Source organism: Vulpes vulpes, chromosome 1 (assembly GCF_048418805.1).
Source record: "Vulpes vulpes isolate BD-2025 chromosome 1, VulVul3, whole genome shotgun sequence".
Taxonomy (NCBI): domain Eukaryota; kingdom Metazoa; phylum Chordata; class Mammalia; order Carnivora; family Canidae; genus Vulpes; species Vulpes vulpes.
In genome coordinates this window covers 9,692,151-9,718,355 of record NC_132780.1, presented here as the reverse complement: position 1 = coordinate 9,718,355, position 26,205 = coordinate 9,692,151, and the positions used below count along the sequence as shown (strand labels likewise).

Here is a 26,205-nt window from a genome sequence, read left to right as displayed (position 1 = left end):
CCACCTATACATACTCTGATCCTTCCACTAATTCATCTGTGTTTTGATACATTTCAAAATAAGTGGCAGACATCAGTGCACTTTCACCCTCGACAATTCACAAATTGTTCGTTTTATAATTCTTCAAGATGAGACATCCTTGACGCTTAGAAACAAATTTTAGTCCTAGAAGAAGCATCGGAGAATCTCAAACTTCCCAAATCTTAGAATCATGAGGGACCCAAAAATTTAGACTCCAAGATTATTCTGCATTCATCTTTACAAAGGACATCCGTAGCTTCTCCTTGGTAGCAAATCTCTTCTTAAAAAAAATGATGTTTCTTTCCACCAGTCATCATAAATCCTTCCCAGTCACTGCTGTGAGAAAGAGGATGGCTGGAACCAGCTTGGTTTGCTAACGAAGAGCTCCTGAAGGAGAAGGTTTTGAGGTTGGCTGCCTGCCATTACACATGGAGAGACAACAGAGAAGAAGGAATGAAGATTAAGCCCCAAATCTGAAAGCAAATGGAGAACATGGATGTGACTGCAAATAGTATTGAGGCCATGAAAGGAATCACCTCCATCTACACTTTGGAAGTGCTACTCCCCACTTAGCAGCTAAACCCAGCTCAGCTCTCAACTGAAATCTCAGGCATCTCTGGGGTTTAGGGAAAGGAATAGTTAGGGAAGGCAGGGGTGTACGGATCTTGCCCAGGCTTTGCCACAAGTCCCTATGTAATCTTGCATATGATGATGGCTATTTCTCCCTCCCTTGAAAGTGTCCCTACATGTCAAGCACTGTTCTAAGTGCTTTTAAATTTTCAGTTGATTGAATCCCTACAACAACCCTAAGAGTTAGTTGCTGCTATTATCTTTATTGTACAGATGAGTAAACTGAGGCACAGAGAAATTTAATAACTCAGGCCAGTGCAGACTGGCTCCAGATCCCACACTCTTATTCACTGCACTGTCCTGGGATAATATTGAACCAAAGAAATCAGGCATAAGGTGCGTCCTGCATGATCCCCTTTATAGACAGAATAAAATGGTCTCCTGGGTGGCTCAGTCAGTTAAGTGTCCGACTCTTGATTTCAGCTCAGGTCATGATCTCAGGATTCTGAGATCAAGTCCCAGGTCAGGCTCTGTGCTCAGCGGGGAATATACTTGAGATTCTCTCTCTCTCAGTCTTCCTCTGCCCCTCCCCATGCTTGTGCAATAAATAAATAAATAAATAAATAAATTCTTTAAAATAAATAAATAAAGCTATTTTAATTATTATATTTTATTATATTATTTTATTTGAAAAATAAAACTCACATGGCACAGAAAGGATAAATATCAGTAAGTAGGAGAAGACATAACAGCAAGTTGAAAAAAATAAAATAAAATAAAATAAAGTTGACATTATGGCAAAAGAGAATGTCAAAAGTGCAGGAATGAAAGAAGTAAAACCAATAAATTGCTGAAGTAGCAATTAATAGAAGTTTATTGTGCACACACCAGAAAGAGTTTGCAAACCAGGAGCATCCAAACCAAATATGGAATGAAGCTCAGGGGTATATTGCTGAAAAGCAGCTTATAAAGTGAGACAGCAGGGCAGCCCTGGTGGCTCAGTGGTTTAGCGCCGCCTTCAGCCTGATCCTGGAGTCCCGGGATTGAGTCCCACATAGGGCTCCCTGCACAGAGCCTGCTTCTCCCTCTGCCTGTGTCTCTGCCTCTCTCTCTCTCTCTCTCTCTCTCTCTCTCTCTCTCTCTCTCGTCTCTCATGAATAAATAAATAAAATCTAAAAAAATAATAATAATAAAGTGAGACAGCAGTGACTGTTTATTCTTCACAGTGATTGGTCATAGTAATGGAATTTTCTTAAAGGACTGAAAGTTTTTTTAAGATTTTATTTATTTGAGAGAGACAAAGAGCACAAGCAGCGGGAGGGGCAGAGGGAGGCTCCCGCTGAGCAAGGAGTCAGACTTGGGTGGGGCAGCTCTATCCCAGGATTTGGGATTATGACCTGAGCCGAAGTCAGATGTCAACCAAGGTGCCCCTGAAGATTTTCTCTCTCTCTTTTTTTAAAGGTTTTATTCATTTATTCATGAGGGACAGAGAGAGAGAGAGGCAGAAACACAGGCAGAGGAAGAAGCAGGCTCCTTGCAAGGAGCCTGACCGAAAGCAGGCACCAAACCGCTGAGCCACCCAGGGATCCCCTCCTGAAGATTTTTTTTTAATATAAATTTATTTTTTATTGGTGTTCAATTTGCCAACATATAGAATAACACCCAGTGCTCATCCCGTCAAATGCCCCCCTCAGTGCCCGTCACCAGATTTTCTTAATCCTTGGTCAGTGGTTACCTTATATCAACCTTGGGCGACAGGTCAAGTTCTACACATGATTTCCAGAAGCATAAGCAAGGAATGACCCAGGTCAAGTTAATATTGCAAAATAAGCTGCATGAAGCTTAGTTTTTAATGTCTGCACTGGTTTTGACTGGTCAGGGTGTTTTCAGGGCTGGTCTCTGTTTTTTTATTTTAGCAGAATTATTAGGAAAAACAGGAATATTGTGTTAAAAGGAACAATGCACCATGAAAATATACAAATCCTGACATATAACAATATAGCTCTAAATTACAAGATCTTAATGCTATCAGTCATTGAGAAATCAAACAGATAAAAAATTAATAAAGGTTAGAATATTTGAAAAAGATAATTAGGTTAAATCAATTAACAACTATAGATTCCTCTTCATTTGTGAATCCTCATTCCTTTCTTTTTTTTAAGATTTTATTTATTTATTCATGAGAGACACAGAGAGAAGGCAGAGACACAGGGAGAGGGAGAAGCAGGCTCTTCGCAGGGAGCCTGATGTGGGACTCGATCCCAGAACTCCGAGATCATGCCCTGAGCCGAAGGCAGATGCCCAACTGCTGAGCCACCTAGACGTCCTGTCCTCATTCCTTTCAATCACATTTGAGGTTTTACAAATATTAGCCAAACCAGGCCAAGACATAAACCTTCAAAAATGTTGAGGAAATATTATAGACAATACAGTCTACTCACAATACAGAAAGAAAGAAAAGAAAGAAAGAAAAATCATTAACAATAAAGAGAAGACCAGGGGTGCCTGGGTGGCTCAGTTGGTTGAGAGTCTGCCTTCAGCTCAGGTCATGGGATGAAGTCCTGAGGATCCTTGCTCAGCAGGGAGCTTGCTTCTCCCTCTCCCTCTGCCTGCTGCTCCCCCTGCTTGTGTTCACTCACTCGTGCTCTCTCTGTCAAACAGACGAATAAAATCTTTTAAAGAGAGAGAGAAGACCACACACAAAATGCTTTAAAATGTTAAAGCATGCTGCTCTATAATGGATGGACCAAATAGAAATCATATTGGAAATTAGAAATGTTTACAGATGAATCTACATCTCAATACTTAGAGGAGGTAGGTAAAGCAGACTTTCAAGGGAAGTGCTTATCTGTGAAAATAGGAAAACTGCAAATTAAAGAGTTTAGCATCCAATATAGGGAACTTAAAAAAATAACAGACCAATCCATTCTAAAAGGGGAAGGGAAAGAAATAATATCATAGCAGCAATGAATGAAGCACAAAACAACAACAAAAACAGTGGAGGGAATCTATGAGATCAAACACTACTCCTTTAAGAAGAAAAAAAAATGTTAAACTTCTTATAATATGTGGGGTAAGCAGAATTCTAAAAATGATCCCCAAGGACACACCTTCATATAATCCCATTCCCTTGAGTGTGGGTGGGACGTGTGAATAGGATAGGATGTCACTCCCATGACTATGTTACATTATATGACAAAAGGGATTTTACAGATGTAATTAGAGTACCAAATGCATTGCTCTTGAGGTTAATCATAAAGTAAGATCATCCTAGGGGGGGCCTGACCCAGCCAGGGGTTGAGTCCTTCAAAGGGGACCTTCCAACCAAGAATTTGTGATTAGACTAAATAATAAACTCCTATAAACCAATAAGGAAAAAAACCACAAAAGATATTCAGAGGCAGTCGCAAGGCAGGAATTTGAATGGCCAACACACAGACTCAACTCAGCAGCCAGCCAATCGGAGGAAAGTAAATGAAAGCAAGATAGAATTTCACACTCATTGGATTAGCAAAATTTTATAACTGACAGGATCGAGTATTGAATGACAACACAGGAATCTTGTTTTTAAAGATTTTATTTATTTATTTGACAGAGAAAGGGGAGAGCACGAGCAAGGGGGGAGGAGCAGAGGGAGAAGAAGCAGGCTCCTCGCTGAGCAGGGAGCCCTGACACAAAGTGGGGTGATCCCAGGGTCCTGGGATCATGACCTGAGCTGAAGGCAGATGCTTAACTGCTTACCAGACTGAGCCACCCAGGTGCCCCAGAAATCTTTTTTTATCCACTGTTGGTGGGAGTATACATTAGTTCAACTGCTTTGCAGAGCAATTCGGCAATGCCAAGTCCAAGCCAGCAGTTCTACCTCTAGGGATGGAGCCCAGAGAAACACCCACAGCTGCGCACATGAGGTAGCCCGGCTAAAACGTCCACTCCCTGAGAGCACGGCACTTTTGTCTGTTTTATTCTTTGCTCTATCTCCAGTGCTTATGCTTAGTTGATGTTTGGTTAACGTTTGTTGACTTGATTAATGGATGAACTAAAGACATGGTGATATTGGGGAAGATTGATCTAAACTCCATCAAGGAGGTGGAGACTAGAGGCAGGAGGAGAGAGGTACAATGCTATAGGTGGAAAGTGACGGCGTCCTCTATCATGAAGACCAATTCAGATGGAGTGACTGTCCCAGTTGCACACTCAGTTATTCCCTGGTAAGCTCATCTCCTTCCTCCTCTTCTCACAGACAGCCTGAGGGTCTCTGCCTTAGACCTCAGTCAGGAGATTCCTAAATTCTTCTTTAGTAAACCGAGAGTCAAACATTGTGTGCAACGGGTCTCATCATTCAGCAACCGTGTTCCAGGACCTAGGAAACAAAGTCCGAGTTCCTCAGCCTGGCATTTAATACCCTTTAATACCTATCATTCCCTACACTCAAATGCCCCCAAGGGGCCTGATGGGCCACCAGCAAGTGATTTGGGCTGGGAGGGGACTGGGGGCTGAGAGCAGGTGCCCCATCTGAAGTGGGCAGCCACCGCCAGCCCAGCAGACACTGAGACAGTCCTCCTGACCTGCTCTGTCACTCACCTCTGGGATCTTACACACACACACACACACACACACATATTCTAACATCAGGGAGCGGTGAGCGCCTCAAGAAGATACAGCAGTTAATAGCTGCAGAGGAATGAAGTTGCCTGGTTTCCATAAGGTGGATGGAAAGGTTTCCGTGAGGAAGAGAATTTGATTTGAGATCTGAAGGAAGGAGTGAACCATGCAGATGAGTTAAAGAATAGGGAAGGCGGGGGATCTCTGGGTGGCTCAGCGGTTTAGCGTCTGCCTTTGGCCCAGGGCGTGATCCTGGAGTCCCGGGATCGAGTCCCGAGATGGAGTCCCACATTGGGCTCCCTGCGTGGAGCCTGCTTCTCCCTCTGCCTGTGTCTCTGCCTCTCTCTCTCTCTCTCTCTCTCTCTCTCTCTCTCTCTCATGAATAAATAAATAAATCTTAAAAAAAAAAAAAAAGGGGATCCCTGGGTGGCGCAGCGGTTTAGCGCCTGCCTTTGGCCCAGGGCGCGATCCTGGAGACCCGGGATTGAGTCCCACGTCAGGCTCCCAGTGCATGGAGCCTGCTTCTCCCTCTGCCTATGTCTCTGCCTCTCTCTCTCTCTCTGTGACTATCATAAATAAATAAAAAGTTAACAAAAAAAATTTAATAAAAAAAAAAGAATAGAGAAGGCAGTCTGTGGAGCTAAACCCAGCATGCAGATTATTTTATTTTTTTAATTGAAGCACAGGTGACACACAATGTTACATTAGTTCAGGTATACAACATAGTGATTGGACAACTCTATATGTGATGCTATGTTCACCGCAAGTGTAGCTCATGCTATCATGAGACTTTTTTCCAGAACCTCACACCTGGACAGAGCCATTCAGCGTTGGAAACCAGCAGGCTGCTCTGCACAGAAGAGTGCAGAGCACAAATATACCTTTGACTACATGCCCTATGCTGTACCTTTCATCCCCATGACTTATAACTGGAAACCTGTACCTCCCACTGCCCCTCTCTCATTTTGCCCTTCTCCCTCTATAAACCATTAGTTCTCTGTCTTTATGGGTCTGTTTCTGCTTTTTTTTTTTTTTGTTTCTTTGTTGTGTTTTTTTTTTTTTTTAATTTTTATTTATTTATGATAGTCACACACAGAGAGAGAGAGAGAGAGGCAGAGACATAGGCAGAGGGAGAAGCAGGCTCCATGCGCCGGGAGCCCGACGTGGGATTCGATCCCGGGTCTCCAGGACCACGCCCTGGGCCAAAGGCAGGCGCTAAACCGCTGCGCCACCCAGGGATCCCCTGTTGTGTTTTTTAGATTCCACATATAAGTGAAATCCTATGGTATTTGTCTTTCTGTCTGACTTACTTCAGCTAGCATAATACCCTCTGGGTCCATCCATATTGTCACAAATGGCAAGATCCCATTCTTTTTTGTGACTAATATCCCATTTTATATATACCGTATCTTCTTTATCCATTCATCCATTGATGGACACTGGGGCTGCTTCCATATGTTGGCCATTGTAAATAATGCTGCAAGGGTATATATATCTTTTTTAATTCGTGTTTTAATTTTCTGTGGGGTAAATACCTGGTACTGGAACTGATGGATCATATGGCGATTCTATTTTTAATCTTTTGAGCAACCTCCATACTGTTGTCCACAGTGGCTGCACCAATTTTCATTCTCATCAATGGCACATGAGGGCTCCTTTTTCTCCACATCCTCACCAACACTTGTTATTTCTTGTCTTTTTTTTAAAAAGTATTTATTTATTTTGAGAAAGAGAGAGACTGAACCTGAGTGGAGGGCGGGGAGAGGCAGAGGAGAAGAGGCAGACTCCCCACTGAGCAGGAAGCCAGACTCAGGGCTCAAAGCCAGGATCCCAGGATGACTCAGGGCTCAAACCCAGGATCCCAGGATCACGACCTGAGCAGGAGGCAGACACTTAACCAACTGAGCCACGCAGGTGCCCCTATTTCTTATCTTTTTGATACTAGTCATTCTGAAAGGTGTGAAGTGATAACCTATTATGTTTTTTTTAGGTTTTATTTCAGTAATCTCTGCACCCAACGTGGGGCTCACCACCCTGAGGTGAAGAGTCACATGTTCTTCCAACTGATCCAGCCAGGTGCCCCTCATTGTGGTTTTGATTTGCATTTCCCTGATAATGAGTGATGTTGAGCATCTTTCCATGTGTCTATTGGCCATCTGGATGTATTCTTTGGAAAAATGTCTGTTCAGGTCCTCGACCCATTTTCTATCAGATTGTTTCCTTTTTTAGCATTCAGTTGTATAAGCACTTTATATATTTTTTATATTAACTCCTTATCAGATATATAATTTGAAAATATATTTTCCTATACAGTAGGTTGCCTTTTTGTTTTGTTGATGGTTTTCTTTGCTGTGCAAAAGCTTTTTATTTTGGTATAGTCTCAATAGTTTATTTTAGCTTTTTTTTTAAAGATTTCATTTATTTATTCATGAGAAACAGAGAGAGACAGAGACACAGGCAGAGGGAGAAGCAGGCTCCACACAGGGAGCCCGATGCGGGACTCAATCCCTAGACCCTGGGATCACGCCCTGAGCCAAAGGCAGACACTCAACCACTGAGCCACGCAGGCGTCCCTTATTTTTGTTTTTGTTTCTCTTATCTCAGATGATATATCTAGAAACATATTGCTAAGGCAGATATCAAAGAAATTGCTGCCTATGTTTTCTTCTAAGAGTTTTACGATTTGGGGTCTTAATTTTAGGTCTTTAACCCATTTTGAGTTAATTTTCATGTATGGTGTAAGAAAGTGGTCCAGTTTCATTCTTTTGCATGCAGCTGTCCAGTCTTTCTAGCACCATTTATTAAAGAGAGTATCTTTTCACCATTGTATATTCTTAGAGTGTAGATTTTTTAAAATCTTGTTCCACGTGGTATTAGACAAGGTTTATCTCATAAGCAAATCCTCTCAATTTCTGATCCCTTTGAAAGTCCAGAGCTGTGTCCTTTGGGGGTCCCCCATCCTCACTCCCCAACACACAGCAGCCAGTATGGCTTCTGTGCAGAGCAGCCCACGGGGTTTCCAATTCTGAATGATACTGTCCAGGTGTGAGGTTCTGAAAAAAGTCTCATCGACTGTGCTTGGGACCTGTGAGGAGTTCCCTTCCACCACTGGATGATGAAGCCTGCCTTGGGCCATCTCTCCCCAGACTCTCCCTATTCCTTGACATCCAAGCTAGAGTGCTTAGAAAGCACGTGACAGGAAATCAGTGCCTTCATTTATTCAGTCAGCAGCTCTAACACTGGCAATCACCCACTAGGTTCTGGCAGTTATACCTACTATCAAAGGCTGCTGGTCAGTGCCCATGCCAAGCAGTTGCAAAAACTCCCTACTGGAACTTTTAGTCTAATTCTTTACCCCTCTGTCTGCTCTTCAGTCTCCTTTCTCTCCAACTCATGACTTTGCAGCTTTGAGGCTGCCCAACATCTCCCCGAGCTCTTTCTGAGAGAATGGGTGGCACATTCAGCAAATTAACTGACCTGTTTAAAGTTTCAGGGTCATGAAAGGTTGAGGAATTGACATGAATGTCATCCAATATGCCATCCATACTAGATGCTGTGTGTTAGGGAGCGAGGAAGGGGGACCCCCCCCAAAGGACACAGCTCTGGATTTTCAAATGAATTAGAAGTTGAGAGGATTTGGTTATGAGATAAGCACTTAGTTGACTCAAAGTCCTCTTCTAAAACCAAGTGAAATGGAAATTTCAATGTGGGGCCTGAACCCACAACCCTGAGATCAAGTTCTGAGCTGAGACCAAGAGTCGGATGCTTAACCAACTGAGCCACTCAGGTACCCCCAAACCAAATTTTTAAAAATCAGCATTCTAAGGGAGAACTTGCCTGGCTCGGTCAGGGGAGGGGAGTGTGATGTGTGACTTTTTTTTTTTTTTTTTTGATGTGTGACTCTTGATATCGGAGTTGTCAGTTCGAACCCCATGTTTGGTATAGAGATTACTTAATAAACTTCAAAAAATCCTCATTCTAAGAATATACAATGGGGAATTTATAAATATTCATAAATTGAAAGAGCCTCAGGAGACACGAAAACTAAACACAATGTGAAATTCTAGATGACATCTTGGAATAGAAAATGGACATTCATGGAAGAACTGATAAGTCTGAATAAAGTCTGAGTCAGTAGTATTGTATCAATGCTAATTTCTTAATTTTGCTCACTGTACCATGATTTTGCAATATGTTCTCATGAGAGAAAGCTAGATGAAGGGTAAGCAAAACTTTTCTGTACTCTCCAACTTCTCTGCACTTCTGAAAGTATTTCAAAATTTATAATTTTTTATTTTTTTAAAGATTTATTTATTTATTTATTTATTTATTTATTTATTTATTTATTCATGAGACACACAGAGCCAGAGACATTGGCAGAGGGAGAAGAAGGCTCCCTGAGGGGAGCCCAATGTGGGACTTGATCCCAGGACTCTAGGATCATGTCTTGAGCCAAAGGTAGATGCTTAGGCACTGAACCACCCAGGCATCCCAAAATCTATAATTTTTTAAGACTCTTCGAATACTTGCCATTTTTTAATCTTTCTCGGTATCTTTCCACTGCATGAAAGATTTAATCAGATAATAAAAGGGGCTTCTGAAACACTTTAACATAATTTCCCTCATTAATTACCCTAAGCCACAGCTCTTCTATATCATAGTTATTGACCAGTCCTGTGTAACCTTCCTCTGAGCCCCCTTCATTGTAGGATGGCTTATAGGCAAAATGTGAGGCCACTTTTGGAACCTCTTAGAACCGTCTAGCTTGCATGTAGGTCAACCTCTAATTTCACTTTCAGCATCAGAGAGATAGGCAGGGACCAGACATACAGCTAAACATCCTACCATGCACAGGATAGCTCCCCGCTACACATACACACACACACAAATAATTATCCAGCAAATAATGTCAATAGTACCAGGGTTGAGAAACCCTACAACACAGCCCCCCTATCCCACATTTTCTCTGTAGCAGGAGAGCAAGTCAGACTATAAGAACTCAAAGCCCCTTAAAATCCCTCCTTATGAGTGCCATGTTCCCCAGTGAGGCAGTCCCATCTGGACCCTCTCAACTCACTTTTAGGGTCAAGGAAAAGTAATTTATAGGCTTCAGATGGATCCAGTCCTGCCCCTTGCCCCAGAAGTAGGAGTAGATGCCAAGGGAAACTGGAGATATATAATCCCATAATCTAGCCTTCACCCCTCTTCCAGGGCTTGCCCTAACCAGCCTCTCTGGAACTTAAACAACAGCATGGGCCCCACCTCCATCCTGCCATGTGCCTGAGACCTCAGGTGTCAAGTTTCTCAGGACCTTCAAGCACTTCCTCATCTTCATGGGAAAGGCAAACACTGTGTATACCCACAGACCTGTGGGGGCACCCACATACCACCTGGCCTCCCAGACTCTTAACCTCAGGGGCTCTCTTCCCCACCCTAACTCCTAGCACTGGAGTCCTAGCCTAGATCCATGTTTTGCAGCCTGCCCTCCTGACCTTGCCAGTTTCTGGGGCAGGAACCCAGAGCAGGCACCGCTGGTGGGGGCTGAGGAGAGTGGGGGGAGACAGTGTAGGCAGAAGGCTGCAGGGGAATCATTCAAGTATGAGGTCAAACCTACTGGCTCAATTGGGAGAACATGAGACTCTTGATCTCGGGATTTAAAATAAAATCTTGGGATCCCTGGGTGGCGCAGCAGTTTGGCGCCTGCCTTTGGCCCAGGGCGTGATCCTGGAGACCCGGGATCGAATCCCACATCGGGCTCCCGGTGCATGGAGTCTGCTTCTCCCTCTGCCTGTGTCTGCCTCTCTCTCTCTGTGTGTGTGTGACTATCATAAATAAATAAAAATTTAAAAATAAATAAATAAATAAAATAAAATCTTGGGATCCCTGGGTGACTCAGCAGTTTGGTGCCTGCTTTCAGCCCAGGGTGTGATCCTGGAGACCCGGGATCGAGTCCCACATCAGGCTCTCTGCGTGGAGCCGCTTCTCCCTCTGCCTGTGTCTCTGCTTCTCTCTCTCTTTCTCATGAATGAATAAATTTAAAAAATCTTTAAATAAAAAATAAAATAAAATCTTTAGGGGCACCTGGGTGGCTCAGTTGGTTAATTGCCCCACTCTTGATTTTGCCTCAGGTCATGATCTCAGGGTCATGAGATGGAGCCCTACATCAGGCTCCATGCTAAGTGTGGAGTCTGCTTGGGATTCTTTTTCCCTCACTCCCTCTGCCCCTCCTGGCCCGCTCTCACTCTCTCTCTAAAATAAAATAAAAGCTTAAAGCAAACAAATCTGAGGTCTGTTCTCCAACTTCCTCCAAATCCTCCCTCAATCTCAGCCCACTTCAACACTGCCCACTGCAATCTGATTCATGGAGGCATGAGAGACAGAAAGAGAAAGATACCCAGAGGGTCAAGGAAGAGACAGTGACTGAGAAAGACTTACAGGGAGAGGGAAGCAGAGAGAAAAAGAAAAATCACAGAGAGAATTAGAGACAAAACAAAGATGAGAGGGGCACCTGGGTGGCTCAGTCAGTTAAGCATCTGCCTTTCAGGTCATGATCCCAGAGTCCTAGGATCAAGCCCCACATCGGACTCCCCATTCAGGGATGAGCTTGCTTCTCCCTCTGCCTCTGCTGTTCCACCTGCTTGTTCTCTCTCTCTCTCTCTGTCAAATAAATAATTTTTTAAAAAATAGAACAGAGATGAGAGACCCAGAAACACACAGGGTGCAAGAATGAGAGAGACATAAAGAGAGACCAAAGGATTCAGAAGCAGAAGCAAAGTGAGACACACACAGAATTTCAGAGACCAACCGTGAGAGACAGAGGATGGCCAGAAGAGCTGTGAACAGGTGCCAGAGAGTGGGAGAACTCCAGTCCAGAACAGAAAGAAACTTGCCTGGGTCACATGACCAGTCAGGGGCAGGAAAGAACTTGAACCCAGAGAAACAGACCAAGTGCCCAAAACACCGAACAGATCCTGCCCCAATCCCTGGCTCATTCTGCCGAGCCCCGAAACCCCAGATCCAACCCAAAATGAGACCTAGGGCCCCAAATGGCAAAAAAAGGAAAAGTTTGGGGTACCTGGGTGGCTCAGTTGGTTAAGCCTCCGACTCTTGATTTAGGCTCAGGTCACAGTCTTGGGGTGGTGAGATCCGGCCCAGTGTGAGCCCGCATGAAGCCAGCTTCAGATACTCCCTCTCCCTCTCCTTCTGCCCCTCTCCCCACTTGCACCCTCTCTCTCTCTTCAAAATAAATAAGTAAAGTCTTTAAAGAAAAAAATGGAAAAGATTTCGCCCTACTGTAGGGCAAAGGGCTACTATTGATCACAGTAAAGGAGAGATTAGGTCAGCCCCAAAGAGGCCACTGGAGGGCTCCCAAGGGGTGGCACCCACCGAGGCATCACTCCAGCTGGCTGCGAGCCCCAAGCCCTGGGCCACTGGAAAGGTAAGGCAAGAAAATGGAAGGGATTAAAAGTCACTGGAAAACCTAGGGGCGGGGGGCAAGGGGTGTGGACAGAGATGATTTAAGAGCAGCCCCCACCCCCTAGGCATACCCAGAGCGGCTGGGCACAGATCTGGAGCAGATCACACCTCGGCTGCCCCCCAAAATTCAGCAGGTAAAGGACCTGGTGCAGGTCACAGAGGAGGATGGCTCTCAAGAGAGGGGTCACCGGCTTCATCTCCCTGTCGCTAAGACTGGCCGGGATCTTCCCTATCACCTCTTCCGAGGGGTCTCGAGGTCTCTGGGCCTGTCTTTCTGGGTTTTTTCCTGGCTCTCTGTTCGTTCGTCTGCCACGTTCTAGAGCTCTCAGCGGGGCTGAGCGCCGGCACTTCCAGGGACTGTGCTTTCCCCAGCAGGTGGTATGTCTCTCTGGACTCCGTCCCTCCGCTTCTGCTTCTGCCTCTTTCTCTGTCTCTGTGCGTCTCTGTCTAATGTTCCATGTGCCTGTCTGTCTGTCTGTCTGTGCATCTCCCTCTTCTGTCACTTTCTCCCCTTCAGTCTCAGTACAGCTCTGTCTCTCTTTCCTGTCCTTTCTCTTTCCGTGTCTGTCTTTATGTCTCCCGGGAAGTGTGTGTCTCTCTATCTCCCTCTTCTTTCTCTAGCTTTGTGTTTTCATTTGTCTGTCTCTGCCCCCCTGTGTCTGTATCTCTTATCACTGTCTCTGCATAAGTTTCGGTCTCATGATAGATGACAGATGATGACAGGCAGGCAGGCAGCTAGATGACTGGCAGACATCTATAGATACTCAGATAACTCACTTGGTTTTCCCTGTATCCCTCATTATCTCCATGTGTCTCTCTCTGTCTCTCCGTCTGTCTCCATTCTGTTGCTGTCTCTCTTGCTGTCAATCTCTCTGTATTTTGACTGTCTCTGCCTCTATTGTCTCTGTGTGCGCTCCCTCTCTCCCTCCCCACCTCCCCACTTCCCTCCCCTCATCCCCTGGCCTTTCTCCATCCCTACCTCTCTCTACCTCCTTTCTTCTCTTTGCCTGCCATCACTTCTAGGGCCTGGGGAAGGCAAGTCCCAGGAGATGTGGAGTGAGGGGGTCTCACTCTCTCCCCAATCCCACCCTCTCCTCTTCTGCCCCACACCCAGATACCTGCAGCTGCTTTCACCATGGATGGTGTGAGCACAGCCATCTTGCTCGGGCTCCTGGCTCTCGCCTTTCTGTTCCTGATCCTCAATTCAAGGGGCAAGAGCCAGCTGCCCCCAGGCCCCAGACCCCTCCCATTCCTGGGAAACCTGCTGCAGCTTCGCTCCCAAGACATGCTGACCTCTCTCACCAAGGTGCAAGGATCTAGGCTTGGAAGAGGGGGGAGGAACTGGGGGAGGGGTCTCAGGGCCCCAAACACCCCTGTGACGTCTGTCTTCCTACTCCCAGCTGAGCAAGGAGTATGGCTCGGTGTACACAGTGTACCTGGGGCCGAGACGCGTGGTGGTCCTCAGTGGGTACCAAGCCGTGAAGGAGGCCCTTGTGGACCAAGGGGAGGATTTTAGTGGCCGTGGTGACTACCCTGTCTTTTTCAACTTCACTAAGGGCAATGGTAAGCCTGCTCCCCATCTTCTCCACCCCAACTCATTCTACACTGAGGGAAGGGACAAGAGTAGGAGAATGTCCTCCCAATTTTAGTTATACTCAGGGCTATTGGTCTCACCGATGACACCAGCTGGGTGGAGCCAGACAGCGCTAGTCTAGAGTCTGTCTGTTCCACCTTCTCCATCCCCACATCCCACCACCATCTTGAAATGCACTTCTTTTTTTTTTTTTTTTAAGATTTATTTGTTTATTTATGAGAGAGGCAGAGACACAGTCAGAGGGAGAAGCAGGCTCCCTGTGGGGAGCCCGATGGAGGACTCAATCCCGGATCCCGGGATCACAACCTGAGCCAAAAGCAACCACCCAAATGCTGAGCCACCCAGGCGTCCCTGAAATGCACTTCTATACCAATCCCCATCCCCATCCCCATCCAACTCCAATCCCATTCTCATTCCAATCCCTACCTCCAGCCTAACCACATGATCAAATTTCCATCTCAGTCAAGTGGCCAAATTATCTGGCCCAGCCCACGTTGCCCACCTCAACCCGGTCCTCATCAACCCTACCTCCATGTTCCCCATTCCATCTTCAATTTCATCTTTATCTGCAACACTGATACATCTCCCTCCCTCCATTCCCATTATGAACCCTCTCCCAGTACCCACATTAAAATCTGTTATCAACCCCATCCTAACCCTTCAAACTGAACTCCACCATCACTTTTCTCTGCAGCCCTATATTCTATCTTCATCAACTATTGAAGTTTTCAGTTCCCAGTTGCATTTTCAACCCTAATCAAACTACCATCACCAAAACCAACCCTGGCACATATCTACCCAAGCCCAAGCTCAAACTCCACCCCAATCTACCATTCCTTCCCAATCTACACAACTCCATTCCCATCAGCAACCTCACTCAGTTTATCATGAGTCCCATAATCACCTCTCATCCCCCACTGTCATCCCTTTCCTGATCCAAACCCAGATCCACCCATCCAGCAACTCATATCAACCCCAAACCTCTTCTATCTCAATATCCTGTCCTCTTTAGGTTTGGAAATCACCTTGTCTTGTGGGTTTTCTTTATTTATTTATTTTTAAAGATCTTATTTATTTATTCATGAGAGGCAGAGAGAGAGAGAGAGAGAGGCAGAGACACAGGCAGAGGGAGAAGCAGGCTCCATGCAGGGAGCCCGATGTGGGACCTGATCCCGGGACTCCAGGATCACGCCCTGGGCCAAAGGCAGGCACTAAACTGAGCTGAGCCACCCAGGGATCCCCTCTTTCTTTTTTTAACATTAATCTTTTATTCAAAGAAAGCCATGTGACAGGGACCAATAAATGACAAAGGAGATAAAGAAAGAGTAAGTTGACAGAACGTTTCTCTGATTGGAAAGGAGATCCTGGAGACTTGTACCTTGGACTATTCTTCTCCCCCTAAAGAAGACCTAGGGCTCCCCCGTCCCCTTCACTAGATGGGTCCCAGCTGCTCCAGGATTTGGAAGTCAAGAGCTCTGGTTAAAAACAAAAATCCACCTATTGTGTATTGAATACACTTTCCACCTTCATGTCCCCTTCCTGGACTTGACCTTATGACCTCACCTGTCCAGGTACACCAAATGCAAGGAGGTGGACACAGAGCATTTGAGAAAGTCACCTTGCTACTTTCACACAGAGGACATCTGGATACATACGTTACCTGTTACTAAAAATAGCTACCATCTAATTCAATACATACCACAGAGGATAAGAAACAACAGGGTCTGCTGCTTACTGGTTGTGTAGCTTTGGATAAGTGGCTTCCCCTCTCTGACCCTGAGTCCGCTAGCATGAGAAAGCTGTTACAAATCAATGAGATAATGCAGGCAATGCAAGAAAATCACTGAGGTTTTTTTCTTCTTTAGCATCTAGTTCTCTGCTTGCTCCAGGGCAATCAGAAACAAACACATCAGAGACCTTATCCTACTGTTAGCCCCACCGCCAGACTATGGCACATACAATGGAATGCGGGATGCCAGGGGAACTGTGGGAGCCCAGAGGAAGCACCTGAGCCAGCCAGGGAGGGAGAGCCAGCAAGAGCTTTCTGGAGAAAGGGACCTCTAAGTTGAGACCTAAAAGATGAAGATCACTAGTCAGGAGCAGACAAAGAGTGAAGAGTGTTCTGGAAGAAGGACCAGACTGTGCAAAGATCCTGAGTCCAGGGAACGAAGCGAAGAGGATCTGTCTTGTTCCTCAGTGTTTATTTCCTTTGCTTTTCTCCCTTATTTGTGCTTTCATTAATTTTTAAGCAATCACCACCAGCACCTCCGGTGTGGTAAGCCCTACACTGTGGACAATGCTAGGGACACAGTGGTGACCAAGACAGCCCCTTCCTCCCTCCATTCTCACCCCCACCTTCACAGCTTAGGGAAGGAGATAGCCCCATGGCTAGATGGTGATAGTTCAGAAAGATCAGGTCTGTGATGAAGGAAACAGAGGCAGAGTGATCAGGACCATGGTGAGGAAGCCCAGGACCCTCTGGAAGCTCAGAGGTGGCACTTGACCCAGGCTGGAGGGTTAGGTAGAACTTCCCAGGGTGGACATAGGGGGTTGATTCCAAATTCTCAGCCTCTCTCCCAGCAGTCATCAGGAAAGGAGACTTGGATGGTAGTAGTCTTGGGGACAAGTCATCAGTTGAGTTGGCCCCTCCCTTTCTCCCCAGGCATCGCCTTCTCCAACGGGGACCGGTGGAAAGTCCTGAGGAGGTTCTCCGTCCAGATTCTGAGGAACTTCGGGATGGGGAAGAGAAGCATTGAGGAGCGGATCCTGGAGGAAGGCAGCTTCCTGCTGGCAGAGCTAAGGAAAACTGAAGGTTGGGGTCCCCGAACATAGTAGGATACCCCTAACTCACATCCATCCTCCTCAGTGGTCAGGACTGCCAGATAGCGTAGGCATGAACTCAAAACTCCTGGAGGCTCCTCACTTGGCGCGCAATAAGAGTGGTGACCCCTGCAGGTGGATCGGTTTCAGGTGCTGTGTTCCTTGATGTATAGCGACAGGATAGGTCATATGGTAGCCGCTCTGTTGTGCTGTCTCTGCAAGGTATTCTGTTTTAAAGATTTATTTATCATGAAGGGGGGGGGGGGAGAGTGGGCAGGGAGGTGCAAAGGGAGAGAATCTTCAAACGGACTCCCTACTGAGTGTGGCAATCTACCCGCGGCTCCATCTCACTACCCTGAGATCATGACCTGACCTGAGTGGAAACCCAGAGTCCACCAGTTAACCCACTGAGCCACTCAGGTGCCCCCTCTGTGTGGTATTTTGAATGCAGTTGTTATCATTGTGGTGGATGGTGATGATGATGATGATGATGATGATGATGACACTCTTGAGAATGCTCCACTTGTGGGGCCCTGTGTTAAGCACACTTACATGCATAACCCCCTTAAGCCTCTGAGCGATCCTTTTTCCAGATAAGGAAACTGAGGCACAGAGAGGTCAACTAACTGGCTTGAAATAATAAAACTAGCCAGTGGAGGAGCCAAGATTTAAACCTGTGTCTTACTGACACTAAGGTCCACCCTCAACACACTAATGCCCATTTACTGAGCGCTTCCTAGACACCAGGCACTATACTAAACTCTTCATATGTATGAACACATGTCACCTCCCCCCAAAATCCTGGGAAGTTATTGCAAGCAATGAACCTGAGGCCCAGTTGATTAAGCATCCAACTCTTGATCTCAGCTCAGATCTTGATCTCAGGGTCATGAGCTCAAGCCCCACATTGGGCTCCATGCTGGGCTTGGAGCTTACTTAAAAAAATGGAAATAGCCAACACTTACATGGTGCCTACCATATGCCAGCGTTGTTCTAAGGACTTTGTGCATACTACCTCCTTGAACAATCACCCAAACCTAAGAAGGAGATCCTCTTATAAACCCCAAGTTACAGGAGAAGAAACTGAAGCAGAGAGGTAAACAGCTCTCTACCCTGATCTCCAAATCTTGCTGGCTTTGGGAGGCCGGGGGAGCAAATGTGGCCAGCGATGCTGCAGGATTAAATGATACAATATAAATAAAGGAATAGGGCAGCCCAGGTGGCGCAGTGGTTTAGCGCCACCTTCAGCCCAGGGCCTGATCCTGGAGACCCGGGATCGAGTCCCACGTTGGGCTCCCTGCGAGGAGCCTGCTTCTCCCTCTGCCTGTGTCTCTGCCTCTCAATCTCTCCCTCTCTGGGTCTCTAATGAATAAATAAGTAAAATCTTAAAATAATAAATAAATAAAGGAATAATGACTGCCTAAGTTAGTTTCCAAAGACTGCTATTTTTTAAAAAAAAGCTACAAACTTACTGACTTAAAGCAACACAAATTTATTCTCATATAGTTCTAGAAGTCCATAAAACTAAAACGGTTGGCAGGGCTGGCTCCTTCTGGAAGATCTAAGGGAGAATCCATTTCCTTGTTTTTTCCAGGCTCTAAGAGGCTCTCTGCATCCCTGCCTCGTGGTCCCTTCCCCCATCTTCAAAGCCAGCAACATAGCATCTTCCAAAATCTCTCCCTCTCTTCTCTCCTTCTCTCCATCACATCACCTTTCGTTACTCAGACCCTTCTGCCTCCCTTGTGATTACATTAGGCCCACTCGAATAATAATTTCCCCATCTCAAAATCCTTAACTTAATCACGTGTTCACAGGTCCTTGGAGTTGAGGACAAGGATATTTGGGGGGGGGGGCATTATTCAGTCTATCACACCACCCTGATTTATACAGGCTCTGGATGAGCCAGGCCCTTAGCCAGCTACTTTCTTTTTCTTTCTTTTTCTTTCTTTCTTTCTTTCTTTTTCTTTCTTTCTTTTTCTTTCTTCTTTCTTTCTTTCTTTCTTTCTTTCTTTCTTTCTTTCTTTCTCTTTCTCTCTCTCTTTTTAAAAGACTTTATTTATTTATTCGTGAGAGACACAGAGAGGCAGAGGCAGGCAGAGGGAGAAGCAGGCTCCCCATGGGGAGCCTGATGCAGGACTCGATCCCAGGACCCTGGGATCACCACCACCTGAGCCAAAGGCAGATGCTCAACCACTAAGCCACCCAGGTATCCGAGCCAGCCACACTTTCACGGACTCCTTATAACAGCTCCACGAGAAGACTGTCATCAAGCCCACTTTACAGACAGGAAAAATGAGGCTCAGAGAAGGGAAGTCAGTTCATCAGGTCCACAGTGAGACTGAGAGGCCAAGCCAAAATCCAAACTATGTCTCTCTAATTCCAGACTCAGTTTCCTGGACTGTTGTTATAATGACTAACTTGTTATTTTCTGTGATCTGTTCAGTCTTCAGATCATTGGGTGTTAGATGTTGTGTTGCTGTGCCATTACTGGGTGAGGTTGTAGTGTTATCAGGTGCTGATGGGATATTATGTTGTGTTGTATGTTGCATGCACATTGTTTGGTGTGTGCTGTGTGTCGTACGGTAAAGAACAGTCTGTTCTGTTGTTCAGTGGTGTTGTCCACCAGGACAGGATGTTGTGGGTTCTGTCCTGCCTGGCGTGTTGCCAAGTACATCTAACATGCAGTAGCACCTGGGGTGTTAGATGTTAGACGGCCGTGACCATCTGTGCTGCAAGTCACACTGTCATTTTTGGGCGGGGTGTTGTGCCTTCTGGCGCTGTTGCCGCACGGGGTCTGGTGTGTTGCCCAATGCACCCTCTGACCCACTCTGCCCCTCGCTCTCAGGCAAGCCCTTCGACCCCACGTTTGTGCTCAGCCGCTCCGTGTCCAACATCATCTGCTCGGTGATCTTCGGCAGCCGCTTTGACTACGATGATGAGCGTCTGCTCACCATTATCCGCCTCATTAATGACAACTTCCAAATCATGAGCGGCCCCTGGGGAGAGGTCAGGAGGCCTAGCTCTGGCGGGACGGGGTTGGGGGTTGGGGTTCATCTTGTCCCGGGAAAGGGGAAACAGCGGGCGGGGAGACGAGGTGATGGACTGTCTGGCCCCGCCCCCTCCCGTCTGGCTCCGCCCCCCGCGCCGCACCACCGGGTCCTGCCAAGGTCGGTCTCCCCACCACGTTGCCGTAGACGCCCAGAGCCCGCGTCCCACCTCGGTCTCTCCGGAACCCAGCTGACCCACAAGATCCCGCCCGTGCCCACCTGCTCCACCTGCCCTCACTGGCAGCCACGCGCACACACACCTTGCCTGATCCCCCAAGCCCCTCCCACTCTCCCTCATCCCCAGTTGTACAACATCTTCCCGAGCCTCCTGGACTGGATACCTGGGCCACACCGGCGCCTTTTCCAGAACTTTGGGTGCATGAAAGACCTCATCGCCCGCAGCGTCCGCGACCACCAGGACTCCCTCGACCCCAGCTGTCCCCGGGACTTCATTGATTGTTTCCTCAACAAAATGGCACAAGTAAGCCTGGCCTGGAAGTGTCGTCTCTGGTCTGACCTGCCGCCCCCGCCTCAAACCAACACGGATCCCGGGCTGAGCAGGTTTGAGAATGATCTCCCTGCATCTGGGGAGTGAAGTTGAAACACTTAGCTCTGCCCGGATGGAGCCCCGGAGCCACTGGGGGCCACTGCCAATTAACAGCTCATTAAGAAGTCCTTAAGGATCTGTTAATTGTGGGCCTGGCGGCTAGGAGTGCCTCTACCCAGCCCTTCCGCGCTCCCCAGCTTCCCCGAGGAAACAAAGTTAAACCGAGGAGGGACTGAAGTGAGACCCAGCAGGTGTCGTGCAGGGCTGTGGGAAGCGGGTCGCACAGACTCCCAGCCTGGGGTCAGCGTCCGGGCGGGATCTCTCAGGGCTCAGACCCCCACTCCTCTCCCCCCGCAGGAGAAGCAGGACCCGCACAGCCACTTCTACATGGATACCCTGCTGATGACCACACATAACCTGATCTTCGGTGGCACCGAGACCGTGGGCACCACGCTGCGCCACGCCTTCCTTGTGCTCATGAAGTACCCGAAAGTGCAAGGTGCGCGCGCCCCAAGCCTGACCCGGAGATCCTGCACCCAGCGCCGCGGGGCACACCTGCTTGGCACTCACCTACCTCTAAGCCCTGCCCACAACCAAAGAGCACGGCCCCGCCCCGCATGCCACTTAGCCCAGGCCTCCTGGGTAGCCTGAGACCCCCAGCCAAACTCCCAAGCCCCCTCCCGTGGCCCGCACAGCCTGCGGGAACCCGCACCCCGCCCTCGTGGTCTTGCTTTGCGGCCCACCTCTGACCGGGTCCACACAGCACGCATCCAGCCTCGAGCCCCGATCACAGTCGGCTAGAGCCTGGGCCCGAGCCTCCGCCGCAGGGCCAGCCAGGAACCGTCAGCCTGACCACCCGCCCACACAGCATGCTCTGGGACCCCAGCTCCCCAAACCCAGCCTGTGGCCGGATCGTGGAACCCTGGCCTTCGGCACAGTCTATCGGAGTTCACGCCGCCTGCATCACCCCAGTCTCCCGGGGCTTTCGCGAGCCCACGCACTCGACCCACCCTCCATCCCACCTGGTCCTTCAGCTTCCCCCGCAGCCCCATCCGGACCTGACTCCAGGCAGCCCCTAGGCCCCCCACCCCCAGCACAACCTGCCCCTAGGAGCCCTTGCACCAACCAAATTTTCGCCCTCACCTACGTCTCTCAAACCAACCCTCCCCTTCGAGGCTTCCGCTAACCATCACCGGCCTCTCAGCGGCGGCGCCGCTACTGGGAAGCGCTGGCTGGACCCCGCCCACACATGCCTCTCCCCAGCCCAGTCGAGCCCTTGGGTGCCCTTGACTGCGCTGCCCCGTCCCTCCTCCACCTGCAGCCCGCGTCCAGGAGGAGATCGACCGCGTGGTGGGACGCGCGCGGCTGCCGGCGCTGGAGGACCGAGCGGCCATGCCTTACACGGATGCGGTGATCCACGAGGTGCAGCGCTTCGCGGACGTCATCCCCATGAACTTGCCGCACCGCGTCATTCGGGACACACCCTTTCGCGGCTTCCTGCTACCCAAGGTGTGCTGGGCACCTGGCAACGGGCGCACTAGGAAGAGGCATCCCAGACTTGCGAATGGCATGCTCGTCTCTAGCAAGGAGGATCCCAGGCCCTAGCAATCAGTACCCCGGGCCTTAGTGATCGGCATCCCATGCCCCTAGGAACAGACATCTGAGGCTCTTAAATCCAGAACCGCAGCCCCTTCCCAGGACCCTATTCAGTACTATAATGGACTGGATCCTGACCTGAACCCCAGACCCCTTCCTCATGACAGTTCCACTTCCCAGGATCTCTCTCCAGCATCCCCAAGACTTCATCCTGGGGAACCCCTGTGCCTACTAAACACTGTTCTGAAAGAACACTCCCTATTCCCAGAAACCCCAAATCTGCTCTGACAAGGAGAGGTAGCTCCCATCCCTGTCAACACAGCTTCCAGCACCCATCACTTGGGACCCCAGACAGGGACACACGTTTCCTGAATTGCTGCTGGAGTCCTATGCTCCACGCCCCATTCGTTATCAAGTCCCTGGGACCTCCAGCCCTGTGGGGTGGAGATTTCAGCTTGACAATCTCCTACATCTTCTACCGTACTGATCCTTCCTCCCCACCCACACAGGGCACGGATATCATCACCCTTCTTAACACAGTCCACTATGACCCCAACCAGTTCCTGACGCCCCAGGAATTCAACCCCGAGCATTTTCTGGATGCCAATCAGTCTTTCAAGAAGAGCCCTGCCTTCATGCCTTTCTCAGCTGGTGAGAGCCATTGCGACAAGTCAGGGTCTTTGGGGCCCCATTCCTATCTGCATTCCTCAGTCCTAATTCCACTTTCCAAACCCTCTCGCTTCTTCATCCCACCGAATCCTCAGCTTTGGGTGTGCGGAGACATTTGTTCTCCCTCTCATCTCTGCTCCTATATAGACTGATAGATAATGGCTAAAATCCTTACGGAGGGAGGTGGGGAGGCAGGATGTTAATTCAACTTGGAAAAAAGAAAAATTCAACTTGGAAGTGGTCACCATCAGTCTCCCCACTGGGTGGCGCAGGTGAGCAGTTCTAGTTTTCCACGCCTGTGGTCTTGATCCCGCTGGGAAAAAAATCGTTCCAGTTTAACCCAGGGGCAGAAATTTAAAAGGCGGGAGGCGGGGGTGGGGGTGGGGAGATAATAAGCCACTTACCATACTGCCTACTGTGCTCCAGGCGCTACTTTTAAGAAGAGCTATTAGAGCTATTAGTGGCTAAGAGTTGGGGTTTTCCAGCCAGACCCTAGCTCTGTCATCTCCTAGCTATAACGGCCTTGAATATGTTACTTCACCTCTATGAGCCTCAACTTCCACATCTATAAAATGGAGAATGATAAAGCCCACCTCTTGGAATTAGGATTAAATTAATGACTATCAATATAGTGCCTAGACTAACATATGACACGCAGTATGACCTACATAGCATCATATTCTCATTTCTTTACCTGTATGTACCATTCACAACAATTACTGAGGCACTACTTTCATCCCCATTTTTTAAATTTTATTTTTCATCATCCCCATTTTATTTTTAAAAAAGATTTTAGGGATCCCTGGGTGGCGCAGCGGTTCGGCGCCTGCCTTTGGCCCAGGGCGCGATCCTGGAGACCCGGGATCGAATCCCACGTCGGGTTCCCGGTGCGTGGAGCCTGCTTCGCCTGTGTCTCTGCCTCTCTCTCTGTCTCTCTGTGACTATCATAAATAAATAAAAATTTAAAAAAAAAAAAAAAAGATTTTATTTGTGGGGCAGCCCGGGTGGCTCAGTGGTTTAGCGCCGCCTTCAGCCCGGGGCCTGATCCTGGCGACCTGGAATCGAGTCCCACGTAGGGGCTCCCTGCATGGAGCCTGCTGCTCCCTCTGCCTGTGTCTCTGCCTCTCTCTTCCCCTGTGTCTCTCATGAATAAATAAATAAAATCTTTAAAAAAAAATAAGATTTCATTTGTTCATGAGAGACACAGAAAGAGAGAGAGAGGCAGAGGGAGAAGCAGGCTCCATGTAGGGAGCCCGATGTGGGACTCGATCCTAGGTCTCCAGGATCACACTCTGGGCTGAAGGTGGCGCTAAACCGCTGAGCCACCCGGGCTGCCCATCATCCCCATTTTATTTTTATTTTTAAGATTTCATTTATTTATTTATTCATGAGAGTCACAGAGGGCGGGGGGGGGGCAGAGACACAGGCAGAGGGAGAAGCAGGCTCCATGCAGGGAGCCCGATGTGGGACTCGATCCCGGGTCTCCAGGATCACGCCCTGGGCCAAAGGCAGACGCTCAACCGCTGAGCCACCCAGGCGTCCCCATCCCCATTTTAAATACTCGGAAACTGGCTTGCCCAAGGTCACAGAACTAGTAACGACAGAGCTGCAATTCGAACCCATGAACTTGTCCTTGTATGGGCCAGACCCTCCTTGGAGGATTTACTTAAGCATCTTTCCCAGACCTTTAGATGAGTGGTTCTGTGACCCAAACAGTTTTTTCCGAGAGTCCGGGACTGGAGCCGCTCACCCCGTCTTTACCTGGCCGCTCCTCCGCACCCCGCAGGTCGCCGGCTGTGCCTGGGCGAGTCGCTGGCGCGCATGGAGCTCTTCCTCTACCTCACCGCCATCCTGCAGAGCTTCTCGCTGCAGCCGCTGGGGGCGCCCGAGGACATCGACCTGACGCCGCTCAGCTCCGGGCTCGGCAACCTCCCGCGGCCTTTCCAGCTGCGCCTGCGCACGCGCTGACCCCCGCCGCCCTTCCCGGGGAGGCCCGCCTTGTGCGGGGTGGATCCCCCCGCCCGTCACCCTGTGCCCCCGCCCCTCTCGCGCACACACCCGCTTCCCCGCCCCCGTGCCTGCCGCCCCCGCCATCCTCCATCCCCCATCTTGACCTGCTCTGCGCCCCCAGAAACGGAGAAACGCAAGGGGAAAGGAGGAGAGCTCGCCTCGTTCTACTGGGCGCCCTTGGGGGGGGGGGGCGCTATTTGTGTCATTTTCTAATAAAGTGTCTTTATGAAAGATTCAAACCTAGGACGCCTGGGCGGCTCAGTGGTTGAGCGTCTGCCTTTGGCTCAGGTCGTGGTCCAGGGGTCCCGGGATCAAGTCCCACATCGGGGTCCCTGCATGGAGCCTGCTTCTCCCTCTGCCTGTGTCTCTGCCTCTGTTTTCTGTGTCTCTCATGAATAAATGAAATCTTTTAAAAATTAAAAAAAAAAAAAAAAAGATTCAAACCTGCCTGGGCTGAATGACAGGGAGGAGGACACCCCACCCCACCCCACCCCCGGATCAGGAGAAGGGATGTCTGGCTGCAGAGAAAGGAGTCACTGTACTGATCAGTCTTACTCCCAACCCCTAGAGGGCTAGAAACTGGGAGACATTGTTTCCTGGGGTAAGGGCTGTGAGGGCCTGATGACACAGAAGCAGAGAAAAAGCCCAGAGGTAGACAGAATAGGTCTGCAAGAGATGCAGGGTGCTGTGCAAAGATGGACATGGAAGCAGAGAGAATGTGACAGCTGGGAGACAGCCACAGAGACTGCGAAATAACACTAATGCACAGCGCTTCCCATTCACTCCAAACACCCCCCATTTAAAGCTCCTTATAAGGAACACCTGGGTGGCTCTGGTTGGGTGTCTGCCTTTGGCTCGGATCATGATCCCACAGTCCTGGGATCAAGTTCCATATTGGGTTCCCACGGTGAGTCTGCTTCTCCCTCGGCCTATGTCTCTGCCTGTGTCTCTCATGAATAAATACATAACATTAGAAAAATAGAAATTAAAAAAGAATAAAGCTCCCTATAGGACAAAGCAGCATTACACACGTTTAGAAACTCAGAGGGCTGAAAGGACTTGGCCAAGATCACACAGCCGGAAGCAGGGCAGGGTTGGGAACAGAATGCAGACTCTGACACTGCTCCCGTCCACCTCACAAGTCAGAGGCGCAGAGGAAAGCAAAGGGGTACAGGGACGGAGAAATGGGGAGACAAAAGAGAAAGGAGAGACAAAGAAAGAAACAGAAATGGCCAGAGAAGGCCAAAGAGGAA

The 26,205-nt window shown here is 48.5% G+C and overlaps 1 protein-coding gene across 1 annotated transcript; it reads left to right on the top strand.

The window, feature by feature from the left end:
* Positions 1–12,665: 12,665 nt before the first annotated feature.
* Positions 12,666–25,190, top strand: LOC112928356 (cytochrome P450 2F5). Its single transcript, XM_072753203.1, has 10 exons — positions 12,666–12,803; positions 13,784–13,975; positions 14,070–14,232; positions 16,926–17,075; positions 19,929–20,089; positions 20,435–20,611; positions 21,035–21,176; positions 21,999–22,186; positions 22,783–22,924; positions 24,729–25,190. The coding sequence occupies exons 2-10, from the start codon at positions 13,805–13,807 to the stop codon at positions 24,908–24,910; spliced, it is 1,476 nt and encodes a 491-aa protein (XP_072609304.1). The 5' UTR covers positions 12,666–12,803; positions 13,784–13,804; the 3' UTR covers positions 24,911–25,190.
* Positions 25,191–26,205: the final 1,015 nt, after the last annotated feature.

Excerpts from the sequence above, each read along its gene's own strand:
- LOC112928356 (XM_072753203.1), top strand. The coding sequence starts at position 13,805 with ATGGATGGTGTGAGCACAGCCATCTTGCTCGGGCTCCTGGCTCTCGCC. Across the intron at positions 20,090-20,434 it reads TGAGCGGCCCCTGGGGAGAG|TTGTACAACATCTTCCCGAG; the intron begins GTCAGGAGGCCT and ends CCTCATCCCCAG. Across the intron at positions 22,187-22,782 it reads GCGGCTTCCTGCTACCCAAG|GGCACGGATATCATCACCCT; the intron begins GTGTGCTGGGCA and ends CCACCCACACAG.